This window comes from Neoarius graeffei, chromosome 4 (assembly GCF_027579695.1).
Source record: "Neoarius graeffei isolate fNeoGra1 chromosome 4, fNeoGra1.pri, whole genome shotgun sequence".
NCBI lineage: Eukaryota > Metazoa > Chordata > Actinopteri > Siluriformes > Ariidae > Neoarius > Neoarius graeffei.
Genome location: NC_083572.1, coordinates 32,010,759 through 32,035,466, shown reverse-complemented (window position 1 = coordinate 32,035,466; position 24,708 = coordinate 32,010,759). Strand labels below are relative to the sequence as shown.

At 39.4% G+C, this 24,708-nt stretch overlaps 1 protein-coding gene across 1 annotated transcript in view; it reads right to left on the bottom strand.

Moving 5' to 3' along the window:
• mmp24 (matrix metallopeptidase 24) overlaps nt 1–24,708 on the bottom strand; it is a 330,415-nt gene that overhangs the window by 126,924 nt on the left and 178,783 nt on the right. Inside the window, exon 4 of the mRNA XM_060919130.1 lies at nt 20,970–21,274. Within this exon, the coding sequence (XP_060775113.1) occupies nt 20,970–21,274 (305 nt within the window). The remainder of the gene's footprint in view (nt 1–20,969; nt 21,275–24,708) is intronic.

Sequence of the window (24,708 nt, the reverse complement as noted above, 5' to 3'; positions counted from 1 at the left end):
ATACCACAATACTCTTTTTCTGTTGATCAAAACTTGATATTTGGAATAGTGCTATCACAACAATAGTGAAACTAATATTATTACTAATATACTAATATTATTTTTTTTGTTTCCAACGGGGTCAGACAAGGTGGTATTCTCTCTCCTTTTCTTTTTAATTTTTATATGGACGAGCTGTCTATGAAGTTAAAAGACTGTAAGACTGGATGTATGATTGGGGATAAGGTTGTCAATCATTTATTATATGCTGATGACTTAGTTGTGTTGTCTCCTTATAGTGCTGGTCTGCAGCAACTGCTTAGAGTCTGTTCAGATTATGGCATAGAGTATGACATCAAATACAACCCAAAAAAGAGTGTTATAATGATTGCTAGGGCTAAGGAGGATAAAAATTTACATTTTCCTTCTTTTTTTCTAAATGATAGTGAGCTGACAGTTGTTACGAAAACAAAATATTTGGGACATCTACTAAGGAATGATTTAAGTGATGATGATGATATCCAGCGCCAGTGCTACAAATTGTATGCTCAAGCGAATATGCTGGCACGAAAGTTCTATATGTGTACATATGAAGTCAAAACATGTCTTTTTAGAACTTATTGTACATCACTGTATACAGCTCAGCTTTGGTATAATTATAGCAAAGCAAAGATAAATAAGATTAAGGTGGCTTATAATGATGCACTGAGAATATTGCTTAAAGCCCCGAGGTGGGAAAGTGCAAGTGCTTTGTTTGTAAATGCTAAGGTTCCTACATTTCAGGCTCTGATGAGGAAACTTATGCACAAATTTATGTGTAGGTTATATGAATCTAGAAATGTTATCATCATGAGTTTGTGTAATATAAAGGAGAGTGATATTTTATATATTTCTGACATGTGGAAACATTGGAAAAGCCAACTTTATGTTGGCCTATCTTAAATGTTTTGTTTTTTGTTTTTGTTTTTTTTTGTAAGTGTGTATTTTTATATGTATTATTTGGACCTTTGAGTCTGTAACAATAAAGTGTATATATATAATAAAATGACACATAACTGTAGAAAACATTTATTTACACTATATACACTGATACATGTATCCAAGTAGAAATAAAGAATTTAGTAAACCTATATAGGAAATGAAACCTCTTTAAAAAAATCAATTTGAAATAAGGACAAAGAATTACTGTATAGTTCACTGCTTCAGGCCACATTACTGGATCTACATCACACCTTGTTTCTGTGTAATACATGTTTCCCACTCCGTGTAGCACTATAGTAACTCACAAAGGGTCAGAGTGTGTGTGTATATATATATATATATATATATATATATATATATATATATATATATATATATATATATATATATATACACACACACACACACAGCGCCCTCCACAATTATTGGCACCCCTCGTTAAGGTACAGGGTTTCCCCAGGTTTGACCACCATAAATTTAAGACTTTTTTAAGACCTTTTCAAGACCACTTAAATGAGAATTAAGACCTACATCGCACCCATTATGCGGTCGTAGAACACCAGATCAAATTCCCAATAATGACAAATGTTTCAAGTAAAACTACTTTTATTATAAAAGTTATATACTTAGTCATTATGTGCATTGCTTGTCGAATCTTCACATTCAAGACAAGCAAGACCGAATTTTGTTATGTAAGATGTTTTGTTTTTTCCACAGGAGAATGTTGTAGCGACTTCTGAGTCTGGGAACATAGCCTTAAAGAGTTCGCTTATGCCCTCATTCGAGCTGTACGAGTGGTGTTCCGTAATTGTTTTTAAAATCCAGAGCACCTCTGCCCGAAGTGTCGGGGTTCCACCGACACCCATCATGCCACTGCTAGGCCCTTGTGTTGTTGCTAGCCTTGTCGATGATGTCTGGCTTGGCTGATGCTGCTGACGTTCGACAGTGGTGCTAGTGCCAACTCCAGGTGCATTCGGAGATTGAACCGTGCAGAACTGAGCGATGGGCTGGTGGCGGTGGAGGGCAGATGCAATGTGCTTTGAGCTCTTCATGTGAGACTCTAAAGCGAAATGACCTATAGTGGACAACTTGAAGGTCTTTCGACAAACACAGCATCTTGCTTCAACGTCACTTCCAGGAACCTCCCTCACCCAATCACGATATCTTTCATCTGAAAGCCACTGCTGATTACAGGGATGAGAATGGGACATTTAAAAAACTCTGAAATGTCTGCCAAGGGCAGACATAACGCACGCACAAAGGTTGCGGGGGGGGTGTGCCTTATATATATATATATATATATATATATATATATATATATATATATATATATATATATATAATGTTTTCAAATTCAATGATGGTTTAAAACATTTATAAACTTTAAGATAACAAATATATATCGTGAGCGATAATGGAGGTAACCGTAACGATATATTAGATTCCTCCTGACTCTATCTTTGACAATTTAAGTAAAACGTACCTTTGTGCTTTTTTGTTTTGATGTGCTCCTGGATGTTTCTAGCTCCTCTGTTTCCATAACTGATCATATCTGAGCACAGAATACACAGAACCTTTCCCGGCACGTCCACTTTTCGGATAGTTCCGTCAGGCACATCGTCACAGTTTGTGTCCCTATCTGCACGGTAACGCTACTATCGAGCCATGCCCATCGGAAACAGTTCTTTATCCCGTTTGATTTATCAATTTCCCTGCCAGAGCCCCGGTGGGGGCCCAGGGGGCGGGAGCTAATTATTTTTGGCTATTTTTTTTTTACCCCAAAACCATTAATTTTATCAGCAAAAAGTTGCAATTTATTTGGAAATAAATTCCCCTTCTTGGTGGACTACCAGGTGAAAATGATTAATATGGGACAAGAGACTTGTTTTTAATCAATTCACATTTGATGATTGAAAAAAAAAAATCAATGCACCTTTTAATATAAACGAGCTCTACAGTATTATATTTCTGCATTTTAGCTATTCATGTCTTTGAATACTCTAATCCTTTAAAATGAAGTGCAAACCAGAAAAAAGTTCTATCATATAATTCTCTTAAGCTTTCTTCTGATGTTATCATGGTCGCAGGAGGTCTTGCATATTAAGCAGGCAACATTCAACATCACTTATCACTTCCCTTTCAACTGTTGTGTGTACTAACTAGGTTTTATCTGGACAGGATCTTGTGTAATGTAATACATATACCATATGGTCAATCTGAAGATCAAGATGGTGATTTTGAATTAAAGAACAGGCATGTACAATTGGCATTACATATTGGAAATTTTTTTAAAATCAAAAACTAAGTTCATCTCGGCCTAAAAAACTTGGGCAGACGCTCCCGCGCGGCACATACCAGCAATCCCCCCCCGTCCCCCTATGAAATGAGCAATAAGTAGGAGAGTTATACACGGTATCATACCTAAAATTTTATCAGAAATATAGATATGATACTATGATTCTCCCCAACATGCTACATTTAGATAAGCTAACCCCATTTATAAAAGATACACACTTATATATGACGTGTATTTGATATATATGTGATATATATGATGTATATTCATACATTGTTACTTTACGGAAATCTTCAGTAAGTTTAGTCTTTTCATGCCAGCCTGTTGTAGACCTAAATATAATGCACATGAACTGACACTCCTCACCTCAACATGTCCTTTACAATCATTTAAGCCACCATGGGCGATGCTGAAATCACTGTTGCAAACAGTACATCGCGCGAAACTGTCATTATTTTTTTACCCTTATTAGACAGGGAGATTCTTTTGTGTAATCTGAGCTGAAGTGGGCTTTGTATTTTCGTTTTTTGGGGCGCACGCTCTCTCTCTCTCTGCCATGCTGATCCTGTAGGCTGCACTGACTCAACTGAAAACGTCGGTCCTCAAGAAAAGGGATAAAAGCCCGCCCACACTAAAAGCTGATTGGCTTATTTTGCTGAGTAACCCAATCAGGATGCTCTTTGTCTAGCATGCGCTACATGAACAGGCACACACGCAGTCTCTCTCTCGCGCTCCGTCATATGCGCACATTCTAAGATGCGCAAGGTAGACAATGTTTCGCGTGCGTGCTCTTGCTCCCTTGCTCTAGATTCCGGGATATATTCTCCAATTTGCGGGCATCAGGGAGCCGCTATCAATATGTGGGAGACTCCCGGAACTTCCGGGAGACTCAGGATGTCTGCGTTATAAGGTGACCACAGATCGTTAACCATACACACACACCCCGAACCCCTCCCCGAAATTTTCTCAACGGATTTACACGTTTCACAAAAATGACATTTTCAACGGGAAAAACTCGGAATTCCGTGGATCTGCGGAAAATTCTCATCCCTGTGATTAAAACGACACTTCCCCATGCTGCGATTCGCGGAGTCTCCTCTCCACCATGGACTCTGACGATTGCACCGGCACGAAAATGTATCAATATTGTTTCTTTCTTTGCGCATACTCCAAGAAATTCACTGATGTTACACAAAACCCACGTTTTCACATTGTAGAATAGTATGAGTAAATTTAAGACCTTTGTTTAAAAAATTAAGACTTGGGCAAAGCAATTTAAGACTTTTTAAGGCCTTAATTTTGGAATATTAAATTTAAGACTTTTTTAAGACCCCGCAGCTACCATGAGGTATGTTCTTAGGCTTCTAATAAATTCATTTTTTTTAATTTAACCTTTATTTAACCAGGTAAAGCTTATTGAGATATAAAATCTCTTTCAAAAGCGATCTGGCCAAGAGGCAGCAAATTTTATAATACAAACAATAATCATACAATAAATAAAAATATCAGAGACAGATTAACATCTGTAACACATTTTAACATCTGAATTAAAAAACAGTGACAAAGCCCAATGCTTTCGAGTCCTTAGTTTTAAGAATTCTAACAAAGCTATCAAGAGGAATCAAATCCGACAATTTTAATTCATCTTGCAGAAAGTTCCATGTAGAGGGAGCAGAAAAGCGAAATGCCTTTTTCCCCAGTTCTGTGAAGACACGAGGGACAGTCAGAATAAAAAAGCCAGTGGATCGTAGGCTATAATGTCCATGATTCCTAACAAGGTAATTTCCGAGATAGGATGGGACCATACCAAGTAGAGCCTTATAAATAAAAGTCAACCAATGAGTGAATCTTCTAACAGACAGGGATGACCATTTAGCTTTTTTGTACAAAGTGCAATGATTGGTCAGATTCTTGCATTCAGTGACAAACCTCAGATGTAGGAAGAAACTGAAATGGGGCTTCCACATTTTCTTTACAAACAGGCAAGACATTACCATTTTCAACAAGAGAATCAGGACTATTTGACTCATGACTAGATTCAAATAAAAAAAACCTGCAGAAATAAAATGCTCATTAAAACAGTTTAATATCTCAGACTTATGAGTTATCATACATGAGCCCTTGTTGATAAAGGATGGTGGTTCGGTGGAGGAAACCTGGCCAGAAAAAGACCTGATCACTTTCCAAAACTTTTTTGGATCATTTAAATTTTTACTGGTTTCCGAGAGGTAATGCTCTGCCTTTGCTCTTTTTATAGCTTGAGAACAGCGATTTCTAAACTGCCTAAATCTGAGCCAATCTGCATCAGTTTTACTTTGTCTTGCTCTGGCCCATGCAATGTTTCTATCTCGAAGAAAACTATTTAGCTCAGGAGAAAACCAGGGATTATTGTGACCTTTTACTCGCAATTTGTAAAAAGGAGCATGTTTGTTCAAAATATTCAAGAAACCATCAGAAAATAATTTCCAGGCCAGTTCCACTTCACCAATAAGATTAAATCTACTACAATCAAAATTATAAAGATCATGAAAAAAAGCTTGCTGACAAAAACGTTTAAGGTCTCTTTTGATAAGCAGTCAAGACTTGGCTTTAGGGAGCTTAGCCTGCCTGACAGTTGCAATGACACAATGGTCACTGAGATCATTTGCAAAAATGCCTATATCAGAGTATTTATGTGGAGCATTTGTCAAGAGCAAATCAAGCAATGATGACTTCTCGAAACATTTAACATTTGGACGTGTTGCCGCCTCAACAAGTTGTCAGATTAAAAGAGTCACACACCGATTTGAGATTGTCTGATGCTGAAGTCAACCAGTCGCAATTCAGGTCCCCCACTAGCAATAACTCATTTGAGTCAAAATTAGACAAATGATGTGCTAATGAGGTTAGGGCTTCAGCACTAGCAGAGGGTGGCCTGTAGCATCCAATAATATTAATAAATTGACTCTGAGCAAGATCAAGTTTTAAAGCCAGCAGTTCAAATTGCTTGCAGATGGATACTGAGGATAAAAGACTAATATGAAATTTATTTTTTGCGTATATAGCGATTCCGCCTCCTTTCCTGGGGCGATCGCAGCGATGTACAGTATACCCCTTTATACTGATATCTTTATCTGAAACTGACTTATCAAGCCAAGTTTCTGATACAACAATAATATCAGCATCCATTAAGCAGGCCCAAATTCTGATCGAATCAATTTTTGGAAGCAAGCTATGGACATTAATATGGATAATACCAAGACCAGACCTCACTTTAAACTCCTCCAGTGTGGAGATACAGTTAAGACCTGGCCCGAGGTTTGTATGCATGTTTCCTGACATTAAAAGCAATAAGAAAATGATGTACCTTTTCTTTAGAATTTTACTACGTGAGAAACCCGAATCATAATTTTAAATAATATAGGACAACAATGCAAAAAAAGAGAAAAATCCAACCTTTAATTCAAGTGTATTTATTCAGTAGGGAAAAAATCCCACATTAAGAAATAATTCTATTACATGAAATCACGTGTGCCACAATTATTGGCACCCCGATGTTAATACTTTGTACAACTCCCTTTTGCCAACAAGACAGCACTTAATATTCTCCTATAACATTTCACAAGATGGGAGAATACAGAGAGAGGGATTTTCGACCATTCCTCTTTACACAATCTCTCTAAATCGTCTAGAGTCCTGGGTCCTCTCCTATGCACTCTCCTCTTCAGCTCACCCCACAGGTTTTCAATTGGGTTGAGGTCTGGGGACTGAGATGGCCATGGGAGGAGCTTGATTTTGTGTCTCATCTCATCTCATTATCTCAAGCCGCTTTATCCTTCTACAGGGTCGCAGGCAAGCTGGAGCCTATCCCAGCTGACTACGGGCGAAAGGCGGGGTACACCCTGGACAAGTCGCCAGGTCATCACAGGGCTGACACATAGACACAGACAACCATTCACACTCACACCTACGGTCAATTTAGAGTCACCAGTTAACCTAACCTGCATGTCTTTGGACTGTGGGGGAAACCGGAGCACCCGGAGGAAACCCACGCGGACACGGGGAGAACATGCAAACTCCACACAGAAAGGCCCTCGCCGGCCCCGGGGCTCGAACCCAGGACCTTCTTGCTGTGAGGCGACAGCGCTAACCACTACACCACCGTGCCGCCTGATTTTGTGTCTGGTGAACCATTTTTGTGTAGATTTGGCCACATGTTTAGGGTCATTATCTTGCTGAAAGACCCAGTGATGACCCATCTTCAGCTTTCAGGCAGAGGCCAGCAGATTTTGATTTAAAATGTCCTGGTATTTCAAAGAGTTCATGATGCCATGCACCCTAACAAGGTTCCCGGGGCCTTTGGAAGAGAAACAGGCCCACAGCATCACCGATCCTCCCCCATACTTCACAGTGGGCATGAGGTGTTTTTCTGCATACTCATCTTTTGTGATGTATTAAGAGTGTTTGTTGCCAAAAAGCTCTATCTTGGTCTCATCTGACCAAAGCACACGGTCCCAGTTGAAGTCCCAGTACCGCTTAGCGAACTCCAGACGTTTACATTTATGCTTGTAAGTGAGAAAAGGCTTTTTCCGTGCATGCCTCCCAAACAGCTTGTTGGGATGTAGATAGCGCCTGATGGTTGTTATGGAGACTTTGTGACCCCAAGATGCTACTCTTTGATGCAATTCTCTAACAGTGAGCTTTGGAGAACTTTTTACTTCTCTTACCATCCTCCTCACTGTGCATGGTGGCAAGATAAACTTGCATCCTCGTCCAGGCTTGTTTGCCACTGTTGCAGTTGTTTTAAAGGTGTCATTCCACGACAAACCATTTAATACTTGCTGTTTTTGAAATACCATAGGTCACTCCGAGTTGCATATGCATGCTGCATGTGAAAATATTCTTCTACCCCCATTCCCTGTATTAGCCTATGAAAGAAAATAGACGGAAAAACAAGCGAATCAGAAAAAGCCCTACGAACTTACATCACTTCGAAAATTAGTAGTCATAGCCTCGCCCATAACCCACTGGAGGGAGCGTCACAGTGCTGTTAGCCAATCAGAAGTGATATGTTTACATGTCATGAATATTCATGAGTAAGAGCTGAAATCCTGTCGTTCTCTCCCCACCCACTCCTCCACCAAACTAGAACAGCCTGAAACAGGAGCACCACAGCATTTGTTTCACCAAAACTGGCTCACAGAGCATTCATTCATACTAGAGATCACCGCACAATTAATGAAAAAACGATGCAATGACACCTTTAAACTTCTTGATGATTCCTCTGACTATAGCTATTTTAAGTTCGTTTCTTAAGACAAGGATTTTTAAGATGTTACCTTGTTGACAGTTTCGGCGAGAATCTTCCGCCTTCTTCAAAACAGTCACCAGATGTCGAGTGGTGACGTGCCTTATCAGCTGATGTTACGCTATGGAGGCGTGAACGTCCCGCCCAATTTGACAGGTAGTTCACGCCTCCTGCTGTCAGGTCGCTCCCCCAGGACTGCACTCCAGGTGTGTGACAGCGCGTACGCTCCCTCATCCCGGTTCATCGTCCTCTGTGCCCGCTTGCGTATCTCCACTGCCTCTAAAATCCAACGCTGGTATCTATTTTCTTCAGCGCGAATGACTCTGGCCTCTTCCCAATTCATTATATGATTATGTCATTTGTAGTGGTCTGAAATGGCTGATTTCAAGTTTTCTTGGTTTGCTTTTTCTTTTTCGGATCTTGTGAGTCTTTTTGTTGTTTCTTTTTCACATTCTATTTGGTGTTCTTTCCTACGAGTATGGAAGCATCTGCCCGTTTCACCAATATAGACTTTATTACATGAACGGCAAGGGATTTCATAGATGACGTTGCATTTATTGTCCAGTTTTATTTTGTCTTTGGGGTGAACTAGCAGCTGTCGGAGGTGCTTGTATGGTTTGACCGGGGTGTTGATATGGTATTTCCTCATGGATCGTTGGATGCGTTCTGTAACTCCTTTTATGTATGGTAGTGTGACAAAGCCCCGGTTTGTTTTTTCGGTGTTTTTTTCTTGTTTGTTTGTTTTTTCCTTTATTTGTGTCTGTAATTTCCCTTTTCGGATTGCCCACAGTGGATATTGGCAGTTTTTTAATGCCTGTTGGATGTGTTGTTCCTTCTCCTGTCTGTCTTTCTCCTCCGTGATGTTCTGTGTTCAGTCGTATAGTCTTCTGATTACTGACATTTTGTGTGCGATGGGATGTTCAGATGTCCAGAGAAGATATTGGTTGGTGTGTGTACGTTTTCTGTATGTTGTAATTCTAATGTTACCTTCTTCTGTGTGGTGTATTTTTAGGTCCAAAAAAGCTATTGTCTTGTCCGTTTCCTCTTCGTGTGTGAATTTGATTTTACCTGTCTTGTCTATGGAGTTTAGATGATCCGTGAGTTTAGATGATCCGTGAGTCTTGCCTTAAGAAACGAACTTAAAATAGCTTTAATAGTTAGACATAATGAACTTCCACTACAGATTCCTCTGACTGTAGATATGGGCAGGTGTAGGCGAGTGGCTATTTTCTTGTAGCCAGTGCCTGACTTATGAAGGTCGATACACATCTGCCTTACTTGAATGGTGTGTTCTCTTGTCTTTCCCATGTTAAAGAGTGGATAAGAGAAATAAGCTTCTGTGTCACATCATATTTATACCCCAGGGAAACAGGATGTGATGAATTACTAATTAAAGGTTCCTAGATACTCTGATCAACTTTATAAACTACAGTAGAAATTACAGAAATGCTTCAATTACATTTATTTTCTAGGAATTGTTATGGGTGCTAATAATTGTGGAACAGGTGATTTTATGAAAAATAATTATTTCTTAGTCAGGGATTTTTTTTTTTATTCACTTGAGTTAAGGGTTACATTTTTCTACAATTTTCAGTGTGAGATTATGCTTCTGCAATAAAAATTGAATTTATTTTAAGGCTTTTAACACATCTTAACCGGGGTGCCAATAATTGTGGAGAGCGCTGTAATATATATATGTATGTATGCATGTGTGTGTGTGTGTGTGTGTGTGTAAAAGAGTAATTAGTCTGGGGATATGCACCTGTAAAATGAGATTAACAGCATGTGCTTTCAATTGTTTGAAAAGGAGGAAACACTATTACAAACATTTGCTCTGCGCTTCTTCATACCAGCTTTATCATTTGTGAATGGATTATACAAAAGATGCATGTACGGTATGGAGTGTTTTTATGCTGTGATTAAAGCAATGAACTACTATTTATAGTGTGAGTTGTTTCTTAAGTTCACTGATAAATATTCAAACTGTTTTGATGAGCTTCTCAGATTTGAATGAAAAATGCACTACACAATAAAGAATTTGTAATGAAAGCATGATGAAAGCATTTGTAGTTCGTGAGAAAAAACAGAAATGTGAGCATGATGTGACCACATGCATTATTGCTGTCAGAATTTGATGAACAGTTGTGAGAATGCGGTTTTTGTTGTAAGAAATGTGTCAAATCAATTGATAAAAAATGTAAATGACACTTAAAGCCAAGTACTGTGTCAGCATTTTGACACAAATAGATTATAACTTTGAGTGGACTGTGACCAATCAGGTTTGAGATATACCCATTCTCACTGGAATAAAAAAGGGGATTTTCTGAAATGTACTCATAATGCTGACAGTGTACAACCAGAGACAGTCCTTCAAATATACACTTTATATACACAGCCCACCATGCATGCAGGAATCGTGTTCTGTTCTTTACTTCCAAAACAGGGACAAGCACCAGCTGATTTAAACTCATCAAATAAAGTACCCCTGCAATTAAAAACTTGAATCTATCCATCTGATTAGGGTTCAGAATCTCTAGGGGAAATATAGATTTTGATTTGGAAAACCAAAATGTTGTTATAAATTTATTCTTTATGCATTTTGATAGATCATTATTTTTTGTTTCTATAATTATGCTATGATTTTTTTTAACTAATTGCTGATTAAGTAATCATGGAAAAATAATGTTTTCCATTATGCCTATCATAATGATGCACAAATATTGCTAAAAATTAATAAACATTTAAAAAACCTTATACACACATCCGAAAGCTTCTGGCCAAATGACCCTTTTGCTCCATGTAAAACATTGCTTCATTTGTGGCACACTTTTTCACATTATTTTGTATCAATTTTATTATGTATCAATTTTTTTTTATTTAACGCCCCCCCCCCAAAAAAAAGTGTCCTAAATTTAATAATGGCATATAATGCATATTATTAGAGACTGAAATTTTGTTACTGACATGCTGACATCACTTCCCATTTCCTGCACTACTTACAAACAGGTGAACTACATGGTTCACAGTCACCAGCCATGCTCACTCGTGCTTTGTCATGTGACTAATCACTGGCTTGACCATCAACCTATTCACATTCTCAGCCACTGGACTGAATACACACCTTAATTAACTCTGAACTGTTTCCTCTAACTTGTGAAATCTCATTCCAGCATCTTGTCTTTGTCATTACTGAGTTGATTTTGCATACCTGTTTTAACCCTAATCACAGTAAGCTCCTTGCTTGTAAGGTAAGTCCAAATGTTCTGAAGCAATTTCAGTAGTTTGGGTATTAAATATAACAGTTTATTATTTAACACAGACTATTTTAAATGTTATCTTCTGGTTGAAGTTCTCATCACTTGGAAACCATTCACTGCTGCTGAGGATGGCCCCATATGGATAGCCTAAAGATACACTGAGAAACTGTGAAGATGGCTTTGGACTGCAATTGCCATGAACAGTTTTGCACTCGTCTCCATCAGTGAATAGTTGATAGCTTCAAAAAATAGACTTTATGTTAAAACTACAATTACTTTCCTGGTTACACAATTGCCCATTTACCATATGGCATACAGTTATAGAAGGGTGTGGTTAAGTGTCAGCTGTGAATGGCAAGAACTCAGGTTGAACCAGCAGGTAACATATGACGAGTTACACCTGTGTCTAATCACTGACCAATGCCGGGGTGGCCCTATATTTAGCCGGGACCATCCCCGGCCCAAACCATCAATGGTGGCCTGCTTGGAGCATGGGGAAAATAATTTTCACTAATTTTGGTCACTGATCTTATTCTTGCATTAATCATCAATTCAGCTGCACTCTGCATTTTCACATGGCAGCCCAGACGCCGACAGCATCGCAGCAGATTAAATAGGCGCTACCAAATAAGGAAATTCTCCCCTCCCCTCTATTGCATTTGGTTTGGTCCAAGACTCCTCCTCTGTATTGCGGGGAACTTAAACAACATTGGCGCGAAACAGCGCGCGTCAGTGATGGAGGGCAGAAAGAGGCCAGGTGGAACCGAAAGGGCGAAGCTTAAAAAAAGGAAGGAGGTGGCAGCAAAATGTGCCAAATTGACAGATATGTTCTCAAGACCAGCTGGTAGGTTACGAAAGATATGGAGTATGATAACCCTGTTTGTCGATTTTATCAGTCTATGCTAGGCCTATAATGTGTCGATAGTTTGCGATGTCAATTCAGCTTTTTGATGTCATGTGAAATCTCGCAATTTACACGGTATAGATGTGGTGTATGTCTTAATTCTAAGAAGAACCGGACATTGCTTTACATCCCAGTTATTAACAATTTTAGATGAACAGGTCCCAAATGTGCTGTTGCGCGTTATTTCCTCATCCAGCCTATTTCATCTCGCTGTCACACCGTGCATTTCCACAGGCGTGCGCACATTGTGGTTATGAACACATAGGCCTAGAAGTCATATTTGATGTTAAATAATTGTTGTTAAATATATAACTTAGAAGAGGTGTATGCGTATGCCAATATTCTAAGCAGAATCGAACACTTGTTTAGCCTACATTTCATTTAACCATTTTGAGTTGCCTAATGCGCCCTCACGCTTTATCTGCCGGTTGCTGAGTACCCAGCATTGTTGATTTGCCATTATTTTCGAGGCGTATGCGGCATGTAATGCACAAGCATTGGTTCAAATGCACGCGAGATGGGTGCTTTCGTTATTTTAAGACTATGTGACTAAAAATGTGTTGTGTAATTCGTCTTAAATAACGTGAAACAATCAGCCATACTTGCTGCTTTGCTATTTGGAGTGGCAGTCAGCTGGATTTCGCCCCCGACGTAAAAGTTCATTCCCACACCTGGGCCAAAGATGCCGATTTCTGAAGATGCATGTCCTTTGGATGTGTTTTCAAATATTTTCACTAAGGAACTTTGGGACATGTTGGTGACACAGATAAATGTATATGTGGATTAGACACGCGGCCACACACCATCCAATTTTAAGTGGAGCCCCGTCTCATACTAGATTAAATCGTTCGTCGGTCTCTGCATTACGTTTGTGGTCATTAAACTACCGTGTAATGGAAGTTTTATTAACCCTAAAGTAATGCAGAGAACGACGAACAACATACATTGTCACTACCTGAATTTAAACCAAATAAAAAGCATTGTGAAAGAACAGTTATTTGTTTTATCTTTTTTAATGTACTCAAATTCCTCCTCCATTTCAAAGTGGCCTGAATGTGAATTAAACTCCCGGACTGAAAACAGGGCCCACTCCGGCCCTGTCACTGACTGTCTATTAATGTGTGTCTTTTAGACAGCCAGTAACCTGAGAGAGCAGTGTTACCCAGTGCCGTGTGTGCACGCGCGCACGCATGCAAGTCTGAGAAGCTAAAGTCACTGAAAAGTGAAGGTGTATTGTGGAAATAAAGTGCACATGTATTGTGAAGCCTGCCTCCCAGTCCCTCATTTATCCCACCTCAGGGAACTGTTAAAAAGAGTTATTTAGAATTGCACTATCTGGTGTTACCCAGATGAGAATGGGTTCCCTTTTGAGTCTGGTTCCTCTCAAGGTTTCTTCATGTTGCCTCAGGGAGTTTTCCTTGATATCATCTCTGGCTTGCTCATTAGTGATAAATTTATATATTTAAAATTTATATCCAGAATTTATATATTTCTATCAAGCTACTTTGTGAAAATGCCCATTGTTAAAAGTGCTATGCAAATAAAATAATTGATCTCAAATAATAAATAATATCTCAGTGGTGCCAAAAACCACACTGCTGGAAACCACAGCACTGCAGATTTCAGTATTCTACCTCACATTTAATGCAACTCATCAGCTTGTAGGCCTTTATTCACTGAGAATCCAACAGTGCATAAAGGTCTAGGTCTATACCAATAGGGAAAACATAATGGGATACTTAATTATATCCCAGTATTTTTATATATCTGTCATCTGTGAGATGAATACAGATTTCTGTCTGTTCAGTATCCTTTGGCCTCTTCCTCTGGGGTCCTCTCTCAGTTCTTTGCTGCATTTTACTGTTGAACTTCACTCTCAGAGGAAACTTATCTCAGCTCCTGAATGTCTACACCTCTTCTACCTGCCTACAACCCCCACCCCTCACTTGCCAGTATTCTCTAATGCTCCCTGGTCTGCCTATCCTTTACTCCATGTCTTTGCCAAACTGGTCATTTTCATTCCTTGTCTGTTTATTCTCTATAACTCACAATTAGCCACACATATGTGCAGAATTAAAACTCATCATTCAAAAATGATGAGCATTATTATTTATCCATTCAAATATTTATTTTTTAAAACACGTTTGGTTGTTGGCTTTGTTTCTGTTTCTTCAGATGAATATGAAAATGTAGCAATGATTATTCTCTGGATCAATTATTTCTGTTACACAATGACCAAAAAAAAAAAGAAAAACTACAGATGCTTCAAATATCTTCCTTTTTTAACCATAAAAGGATAATTTAGATCACAAGAGGGTGATTAACCCATTTTGGTCCTTAGCAGATAAAATCAGAAGTCCTGCTGTAGCTCTTCACTGGCATATCTGTGTTCTGTACAGATCCCCATATATGCAAGGAATAAAACACATGACTTGTTATAGGAAAAATAATCAATACTCGAGTGGTGTGATGCTGTTATCACTCCAAAGTTGACCACTACAGCAAATTTTATTTCTCTTATTTCACCAATCCACCAACAGTTATAATTTTTAATTTATTAATAAACAACATAGTGTGCTTTTAATTTTGTGGAATGTCTGTGAGGCAAATTAGTTCCTTCCCACAACCAGTCTCTATTTTTTTTTGTAATGCTAATAAGACAAAAAAAAAAAAAAAAAGTTTGTCATATTACCGAGAAACCCTCCTGGGGCAGAAAACTTACTGAGTGTTACAAACCATTGAGACTCGAGACTCAGTCCCTAAATGTTAAATAAAAGTTATCTTACAGACAATCACAAGGACTTGACAAGGACTTTTGTTTAAAAACAGCATATGCTTAATCCATGTCATATTATCCTTAGATTATGTGGAGCATGTGCCATACATGTCCCTGTGTATGTGTTGTTACTTTAGAAATGATACTGTATTTTAAAGAACACATTAATATAAATCATTTGACTGTGAAGGTTCTCAGTCATCCAGGTCATCGTAAACCGTAGGTGCTAAAGAAGGCAACTGGACTTGCTTGAAATTCTTGATGACATTTCACCTCTCATCCAAAAGGTTTCTTCAGTTCTGTCTGACCAGCTGACTAGTGGGGAGTTCCAGGTATTTTTCCTTTAGTGGGCCAAAAGCAAATCTAAGGAGAATTGTTGCGGTCACATGGGTTGTTGACCCTCTCAATCATCCTGTAGGTGTTAGGGTAACTGGAGGCCAGGTGTGAATGGTAAAGCTAGGCTCCGATGAAACCATGGTTTCCTACAATGTCACTTCTCTTTTCACCTGCATTCCCATCACAGAAGCAGTCGAATCAGTTAGAAAACGACATCAAGACATCACCTTACTGGACAGAACAAACCTTACTACAGACCACATTTGCACCCTGCTTGACTGCTGCCTGACCACTACCAATTTCCAGTTCAACGAATGTTTCTATTAGACAGAAGCATGGATGCGCCATGGGTTCACTGCTGTCCCCTATGGAGCACTTGCATGTGACGTCACAGCCGATCCAGATTGTGACAGACGCCATCTTGTTGGTCAAACGCCATATTCCGCCTTCTACTTCTACTTCTGGTTCTACTTCTGCTTTTACTTCTACCTTTTCTTCTGGAAAACCCTACTATATACAATTCTACTACAACGGCTGCGGCTACAAGCTCTCCCTACCTGTGCACGTTTTTTATGTTTTTTGTGTGTATTTTTGCGTGTTGTTCGTCTGTACCGGACTTCAATATCCACTACAACCGTATGGATTTACTGGACATGGGTTTCCAGCAGAAAATGACGGTTTGTAGCGATTTCCATCGCATGCACAACATTCCGGACGAGATAGCGAGACCAGCGGGGTCTCCGTGGATTGTTATCGGAAGCAAAGCGAAGGAGGCGGCGCCGGGAGCGGAAGCAAAAGCGAGGCTGCAGAGTCGGCCTGTTGACTAAGCTCAGAAAACAGCCACTCAAACCTCCACTGCCAGATCCATGTAAACAAGACGGACGATTTGGAATTACAGCAAGGAATTACCTTATTTTATTCTATAATCGGCTGGTCAGTGCTATACTCAATACTTAAGTGACTTACCCATCCAATGAGGATTCTTGTTTACAAGATGCCACATCTGAGTCGCTGACAAATCCTGAATTTCTGTAAAGATAACTGTCCAGAGATTTATAAGCACACAGTGCTTCACCACTGAACAGCGAGGGAAAGTTAATGAGGTAATTATACATGTCTGGGTATTCCGCTGGCAGTTCAAAATCCGGTCGTGAAAACTCCATTTGGTAAGCCATAAGGGTCACTAATCTGTAGATCGTTTATTTTAGACATATATCTAGTTATCTGTTCATTAGAAAAATGAGCCGTGTAGTCCGTCGGTTGAAATTGATCCATTCTGTACACGAGTGCAGCAGTATTCAGCGGTGTTTTTGACCGACAAGATGGCGGTTGTGTACTTTCCGGTCACGTGACTGCAAGATCTCTATAGTGGCCAATCTATACACGGAGGAAGTGGAAAACAAAGCCTTAACCACTTTTTCAGGAGCCGCTCCCAGCCACTAGTTCAGGTACATGGATAACACCTGGGTAAAAATCAAAACCCATGAGGTGGAACTGGGCTTCACAGAGCACATCAATACAGTGGATATCAACATCACATTCACTCGGGAGGATGTTAGTGGAAACAACCAAGCCTTTGTGGACTGCAGCATGCACATCAAACAAGACAGAAGCCTTAGCATCGAGGTCAACTGGAAACCCACACACACAGACCAGTACCTACTGTTTGACTCTCACCACCCACGGGAACACAAATTGGGGGTCATTAGGACCTTACATCACAGGGCTCAGAACATTCCTACAATGGTAGAGGGAAAAGAGAAGGAGCAAAAACACATTAAGGAAGGACTTCAGAACTGCGAGCATCCCAACTGGGCTTTCGTCAAGACCAGAAAAAGAAACATAACGGACAGGGAAGAAAACAGCAACAAATGCAAGAACATTGTCATTCCCTACATTTCTGGACTATCTGAGAAACTCAGGAGGATCTTCCACAAACACACCATCCCTGTACTCTTCAGACCCAGTAAAACACTGAGGCAAAAATTGGTCCACCCTAAGGACAGAATACCCAGACACAAACAGGACAATGTAGTGTACACAATTCAATGCAGTGAGGAATGTACAAGCCTGTACACTGGGGAAACAAAACAACCACTTCACAAGCACATGGCTCAACACAGGAGAGCCAGTTCCTCAGGCCAGGACTCTGCAGTCTATCTTCATCTCAATAACAAAGGACACTCATTTCAGGACTGCAATGTACGAATTCTAGCCACAGAAGACCAGTGGTTTGAAAGAGGAGTAAAAGAAGCCATCTTCGTCAACCTGGAACAACCATTACTGAACAGAGGTGGTGGTCTGAGACACCAATTATCAGCCACCTACAATGCAGTCCTTGGCACACTTCCCAAAAAACTGAATACACATCCACACAAAGACTCCGCTGACTTCAACGACCCACATATCACCCTAAAACCCTCTAGGCTGCTAACACCATTCACACCCAGCCTCCAGTGATCCTAACACCTACAGGATGACTGAGAGGGTCAACGACCCATGTGACCTCAATGACTCTCCTTAGGTTTGCTTTTGGTCCACTAGAGGAAAAATACCTGGAACTCCCCACTAGTCAGACAGAACTGAAGAAGCCTTTCAGATGAGAGGTGAAATGTCTTCAAGAATTTCAAGCAAGTCCATTTGCCTTCTTTAGCACCTATGGTTTATAAATCATTTGATTTATAGCTGGCACCACTGTCACAGCCATGTTATTGAAAATTAATTAATACCTTCTGATCAATCAGATTTGAGAATTCAACAGCACTGTAGTATAATATTATGTATTGCCAGATTGATTGAAGTGTGAGTCATCCATGTAAACACTAACCACCTGATAATTCTAGACACATAGTAAAGCAAAGTATATTAATAATGGCATATACAAATGGTATTATCTTGATGCAGTCTGACTATATATACAACCCCGATTCCAAAAAAGTTGGGACAAAGTACAAATTGTAAATAAAAACGGAATGCAATAATTTACAAATCTCAAAAACTGATATTGTATTCACAATAGAACATAGACAACACATCAAATGTTGAAAGTGAGACATTTTGAAATTTCATGCCAAATATTGGCTCATTTGAAATTTCATGACAGCAACACATCTCAAAAAAGTTGGGACAGGGGCAATAAGAGGCTGGAAAAGTTAAAGGTACAAAAAAGGAACAGCTGGAGGACCAAATTGCAACTCATTAGGTCAATTGGCAATAGGTCATTAACATGACTGGGTATAAAAAGAGCATCTTGGAGTGGCAGCGGCTCTCAGAAGTAAAGATGGGAAGAGGATCACCAATCCCCCTAATTCTGCGCCAACAAATAGTGGAGCAATATCAGAAAGGAGTTCGACAGTGTAAAATTGCAAAGCGTTTGAACATATCATCATCTACAGTGCATAATATCATCAAAAGATTCAGAGAATCTGGAAGAATCTCTGTGCGTAAGGGTCAAGGCCGGAAAACCATACTGGGTGCCTGTGATCTTCGGGCCCTTAGACGGCACTGCATCACATACAGGCATGCTTCTGTATTGGAAATCACAAAATGGGCTCGGGAATATTTCCAGAGAACATTATCTGTGAACACAATTCACCGTGCCATCCGCCGTTGCCAGCTAAAACTCTATAGTTCAAAGAAGAAGCCGTATCTAAACATGATCCAGAAGCGCATACGTCTTCTCTGGGCCAAGGCTCATTTAAAATAGACTGTGGCAAAGTGGAAAACTGTTCTGTGGTCGGACGAATCAAAATTTGAAGTTCTTCATGGAAATCAGGGACGCTGTGTCATTCGGACTAAAAAGGAGAAGGACGACCCAAGTTGTTATCAGCGTTCAGTTCAGAAGCCTGCATCTCTGATGGTATGGGGTTGCATTAGTGCGTGTGGCATGGGCAGCTTACACATCTGGAAAGACACCATCAATGCTGAAAGGTATATCCAGGTTCTAGAGCAACATATGCTCCCATCCAGACGATGTCTCTTTCAGGGAAGACCTTGCATTTTCCAACATGACAATGCCAAACCACATACTGCATCAATTACAGCATCATGGCTGCGTAGAAGAAGGGTCCGGGTACTGAACTGGTCAGCCTGCAGTCCAGATCTTTCACCCATAGAAAACATTTGGCGCATCATACAACGGAAGATATGACAAAAAAGACCTAAGACAGTTGAGCAACTAGAATCCTACATTAGACAAGAATGGGTTAACATTCCTATCCCTAAACTTGAGCAACTTGTCTCCTCAGTCCCCAGACGTTTACAGAGTGTTGTAAAGAGAAAAGGGGATGTCTCACAGTGGTAAACATGGCCTTGTCCCAACTTTTTTGAGATGTGTTGTCATGAAATTTAAAATCACCTAATTTTTCTCTTTAAATGATACATTTTCTCAGTTTAAACATTTGATATGTCATCTATGTTCTATTCTGAATAAAATATGGAATTTTGAAACTTCCACATCATTACATTCCGTTTTTATTTACAATTTGTACTTTGTCCCAACTTTTTTGGAATCGGGGTTGTATATGAGGTGCGATCAAAAAGTTCCAGGACTGTTCCTCTTGTGAATGAATGGAGAGCAGCAAGGTCATGCACAAGCAGCAGGAGTGAGCAGTAACTCTTGCGAGTCAGAATGCTGTATTACGTTGCACTGTCAACATTGGGACCCGTGTTACATACATTTTTGTGACAACATGCACATTCGCATTTGTGATTTTACTATGGACCAGAGAGCAACATTAAATTCTGTGTCAAACTCGGGGAATAAGCAATGGAGACCCTGGAAATGATTCAGTGACATCCTGCCCCTCTTGAAGCACAAACGCCACTCAAAACACCTTGCCTGGCTCACTGCTTAATTGCCATAGGCTTACTGAAGCATTTCAAGGGTCAAGCTGATCACAAATGCACACATGCATGTTGTCACAAAAAAGTGTGCAACACAGGTCCCAATGTTGACAGCGCAATGTTGTGCAGAATACTGCCAATCCTGCTGCATGCACATTACCTTGCCACACTCCGTTTGTTCACAAGAGGCACAGTCTTGGAACTTTTTGACTGCACCTTGTATAGTTAAGTCAATTTTCTATTGTAAATAAAGTACTGATAGACCGGTAACACTCTCCATAAAAGTATGACACTGCTAGTTTACTTACCATCACGGTTAGCATTGCCTAATGTCCAAGGTTCATCAGAGTCAAAGTGTGTATCCCCTCCTATTCCAGGGCCAGGAAAGTAGGCATGGGCTAAAAAACCTCCCTCTCCATCAAATGGAGAACTATCACCATGAAACCCTGAGGCAAAGAAGATCATGATGTCTGCCTCTTTGCCCTCTTTCTTGATTTCAGAGTAGGCCACTTCCTGGAAGGTCAGTGGGGTTACCGTCTGCCACACATCAAAGGCCTGGCGGATTGCCCTCTGCGTGTCTTTCTCACCTACCTTAGGGGTGAAGTTGTGTATGCTGAAGAGAGCAGGAAAAAAAAATAAATAAAAGATTTAAAACACATGCCATATAACTGTGAAATGAGCATCTCTGACTGTATTCCACAATACATGTAAGAAACAGGTCAATGATGAATTTTAAAATCACCAAGTAGTTATGTGCAGCTTCTTTACAGATGCTAACACAACCATGTCAGATAAAACATAATATTATATGGACACGTTTTCCTGGGATATATGCCACTCACATTTTTCATACGAGCTACATCCGGGACATGGAGATCCAAAACGGTGAATAAATATAAATCTCTATGTGTCACTCCTGAGGAAATTGATGAATTGTTTTGATAAATTTGGGTACTTTTTGTTTGTGAATGTGTCTATATAATTAAAAAAAAAATAAATTAAAAAAATAAATCACACTTTGGCTTGAAGATATTAAGTTTATCATCTCGTGTTGAAAAACTCACATTTACATATGAAATACATCATGGATCTGAGTGACATATTTAACAGTTATTCCACGAAATCGAGTCATACATGAGCTGATCGCCAACAAGGTGCACAGAGCCATGTATGATGAGATTGAGTGGAATAACTGTTTTATTACATCCACATTCAGTGGATTTTGAAAAACAGAGCATTTTTATTTTTGCAAATTTTACAAATAAAAACTTTATACAAAATGTCTGACAAAATCATTTCCGCTTAGAATGTAAACAAACCGGTGAAATGACAGTATAAATTTGTGAAAAATGCTATAATAATAATTCTTGAAAAATAAAAAAGATACATTCTTACAATTAAATACTTTTATTCCATATTTTATTACATTTTTTTGTTTTTTGGGGGGGAGGGGTGTTCTTCTTCTTTAGGGCATTTTGGCAGTTGGCAAACCAATTTAAAGGTGCCTTAAAACTAAAAGGTGCATTAAAGGTGCATCCACCAACTGGGCTGGAGTGTGGAACAGGAGATATTGGGGGGGGGGACACCAAACAAAAAACTATATTCTTTTAGCCATTTCTGTTTCTTTTAAATACTTGATAATTTTTGAGGTTTTGTTTCTGAGTAAAGTTTTTATTTTGTCCTCGGTTGGTTCAGCAACACACTCCACTACTTTATTTTTCTCTACTCAAGGTATATGAGCTGATATCCTAGTAGTAGAGTAGCCAATCAGAGTATGTGATTGCTCATATCCAATGAATGTGGATAAAATAATTTCTGATATTTCACTCCAATGACGTCACTCTCAGTGTTTTCCCGCTGACTGGATGCGTGTTGTCAAAATGGCGAACTGGTTCAAAATTAAAATTCTTTTGATTGAGTATTTTTTGTGGATTTATCCATATAATATAAAGAACATTACAAGGTGGTGTGAAGATATGAAGTTTATCTTTTCATGTTGAAAATATTTTCGTTTGCTTTGCTCACTCGTGAATATATATTCACCACTCGAAGATAAACTTCATATCTTCGCACAACCATGTAATATCCTCGATGTATGTACTGGAATCTGCCAATAAATAACTGAACACTTATTTGACCACCCACCAAGTGAATTATAGTTTTATGAATACAAAAGGCTTTACTAAATAAACAGTGAGTGAGTGCACAAAATGTTGCATACTGGAGTGGGTGATATGATGATTTTAGATCGTGCATGATTTAAATGTCCTCAAAATCTCTTGATACTAAAGACATTTTTCAGCTGCAGTGAAAATGCCCAGATATTAGGGCTGGGCAATTACTCGAATTTTATTTTCAATTATGATTTTGTTTTCTAATGATTACTGTATGAAAACAAGATAATCAATAAACAAGATAAAATAATTATGGTATTGCATTCTGTTTTACAATGATGTTCACATTTTGTCTTGTGTTATAAACCAGAGCGCAGCCCTCTTTCCTTTACAGCGGTGTGTTTTTGCCCCCCTCCCCAAAAGCCTGCATGCGTGGCATGTTTTAATTCAACTGGAGCCAGTTGCAGGATAACAAGAAATTCTCCTCAGTTTCAGTGGTGCTTTTACTTCACTTTAACTACAAACTAATCAATAATAAACCCCATACACGATCACTGCAACCTTTTACTCTGCACAGAACAAAGGAGCAAAACCTCAGGCAAATCATTTACCTTCATATGTATTATTAAAATGCTGATTTATATATAGTAACAAAACTAAGCTATGCTACACTGAGCTTATGTTTTAAGTCATCAATTTAATTCAGTTTTATAGATTTCACATCTGTTTTCTCTATTAAACACCATTACATTTAACTACATTATTGTTAAAATAATCGTCTTTAAAATTAGTCTCCAATGTGAGGAAGTAAAGCAATGGTCTACTCGCTATTTGGTTGTTCTCCTTTCAATCATCCACTCCACGATCTGTTGTTATATGATTAAATAGACATTTATTTTACATCACAGAACATATTGAAATTAAATGCAAGATTTTTACTATAAGAAAACTGTGCCTCCATTGCTCGTCAGGCATAGTTTTCGTCTTAAAGTGACAGTACCAATTTAGTAAGAAATGATACATAACAGAAATATGAACTTAAACCTTCAAAAACCTTTGTCTGTACACTTAGTAGACTAGTAAATTACTGTAATGCAACAATTGCATGCCATCCACACCAGAGTCTGTCACAGAGCACTCAGAGCATATAAACATGGACGACACAAAAGCCAGTTCCTAGCAATCATCATGAACTCTAACACACTCAAGCTCTCCCACATACTAACCACTCACACATGAATATCATCTCACACCACATCAGAGACTTGAAATGGACTCCATATACACGCACCCATTGCAAAGCAACCCTCAGTACTGCTACTGATTCTTTGGTTTTCTGAGCTATAGATTTCTGATCTCTGGTTTCTGATTATCTCCTTGCCTGCTCTGACCTGTTTGCTGATCGATTGACCCTGTGCCTGTTTGACCTTGAACTTCTTAAATTTGTCTGCCTATTTTTTGCAAAGTAAATGAACTGAACTGCACCTGCATCTGTGCCTATCCTGGAGTAGTTATGACAGATTACTTCACCATCCATCATGGATACATTGATGCAACGGATTCAGAAAGCCTCTGGGGTGCGGTCTCTGACAAGGGATGCCATCTTTGTAATTTGGAGCAGTGGCTCCAGGAGATGACTGCACATATCCTGCAGCTCGCAGCAGCCCTCACCCATGTCACCACCCAGCTTGCCATGCCATCAGCTCTGTCAGGTCCCGTCGCACCTGGACAATCTCTTGTCATCCAACCTAACATGTTTGGGAGGGAAGCCCACACAGTGCTGGCGTTTCCTCCTCCAATGCCAGCTATACTTTGCTGTAGCAGAAATATGTATCTGACCAATCCAAGATTGCGCAGTTCCTTGGCATTCTCAGCGGCAAGGCACTCAGCTGGGCCACTGAGGTCTGGGAGAAAGGTGGCACACCCCATCATC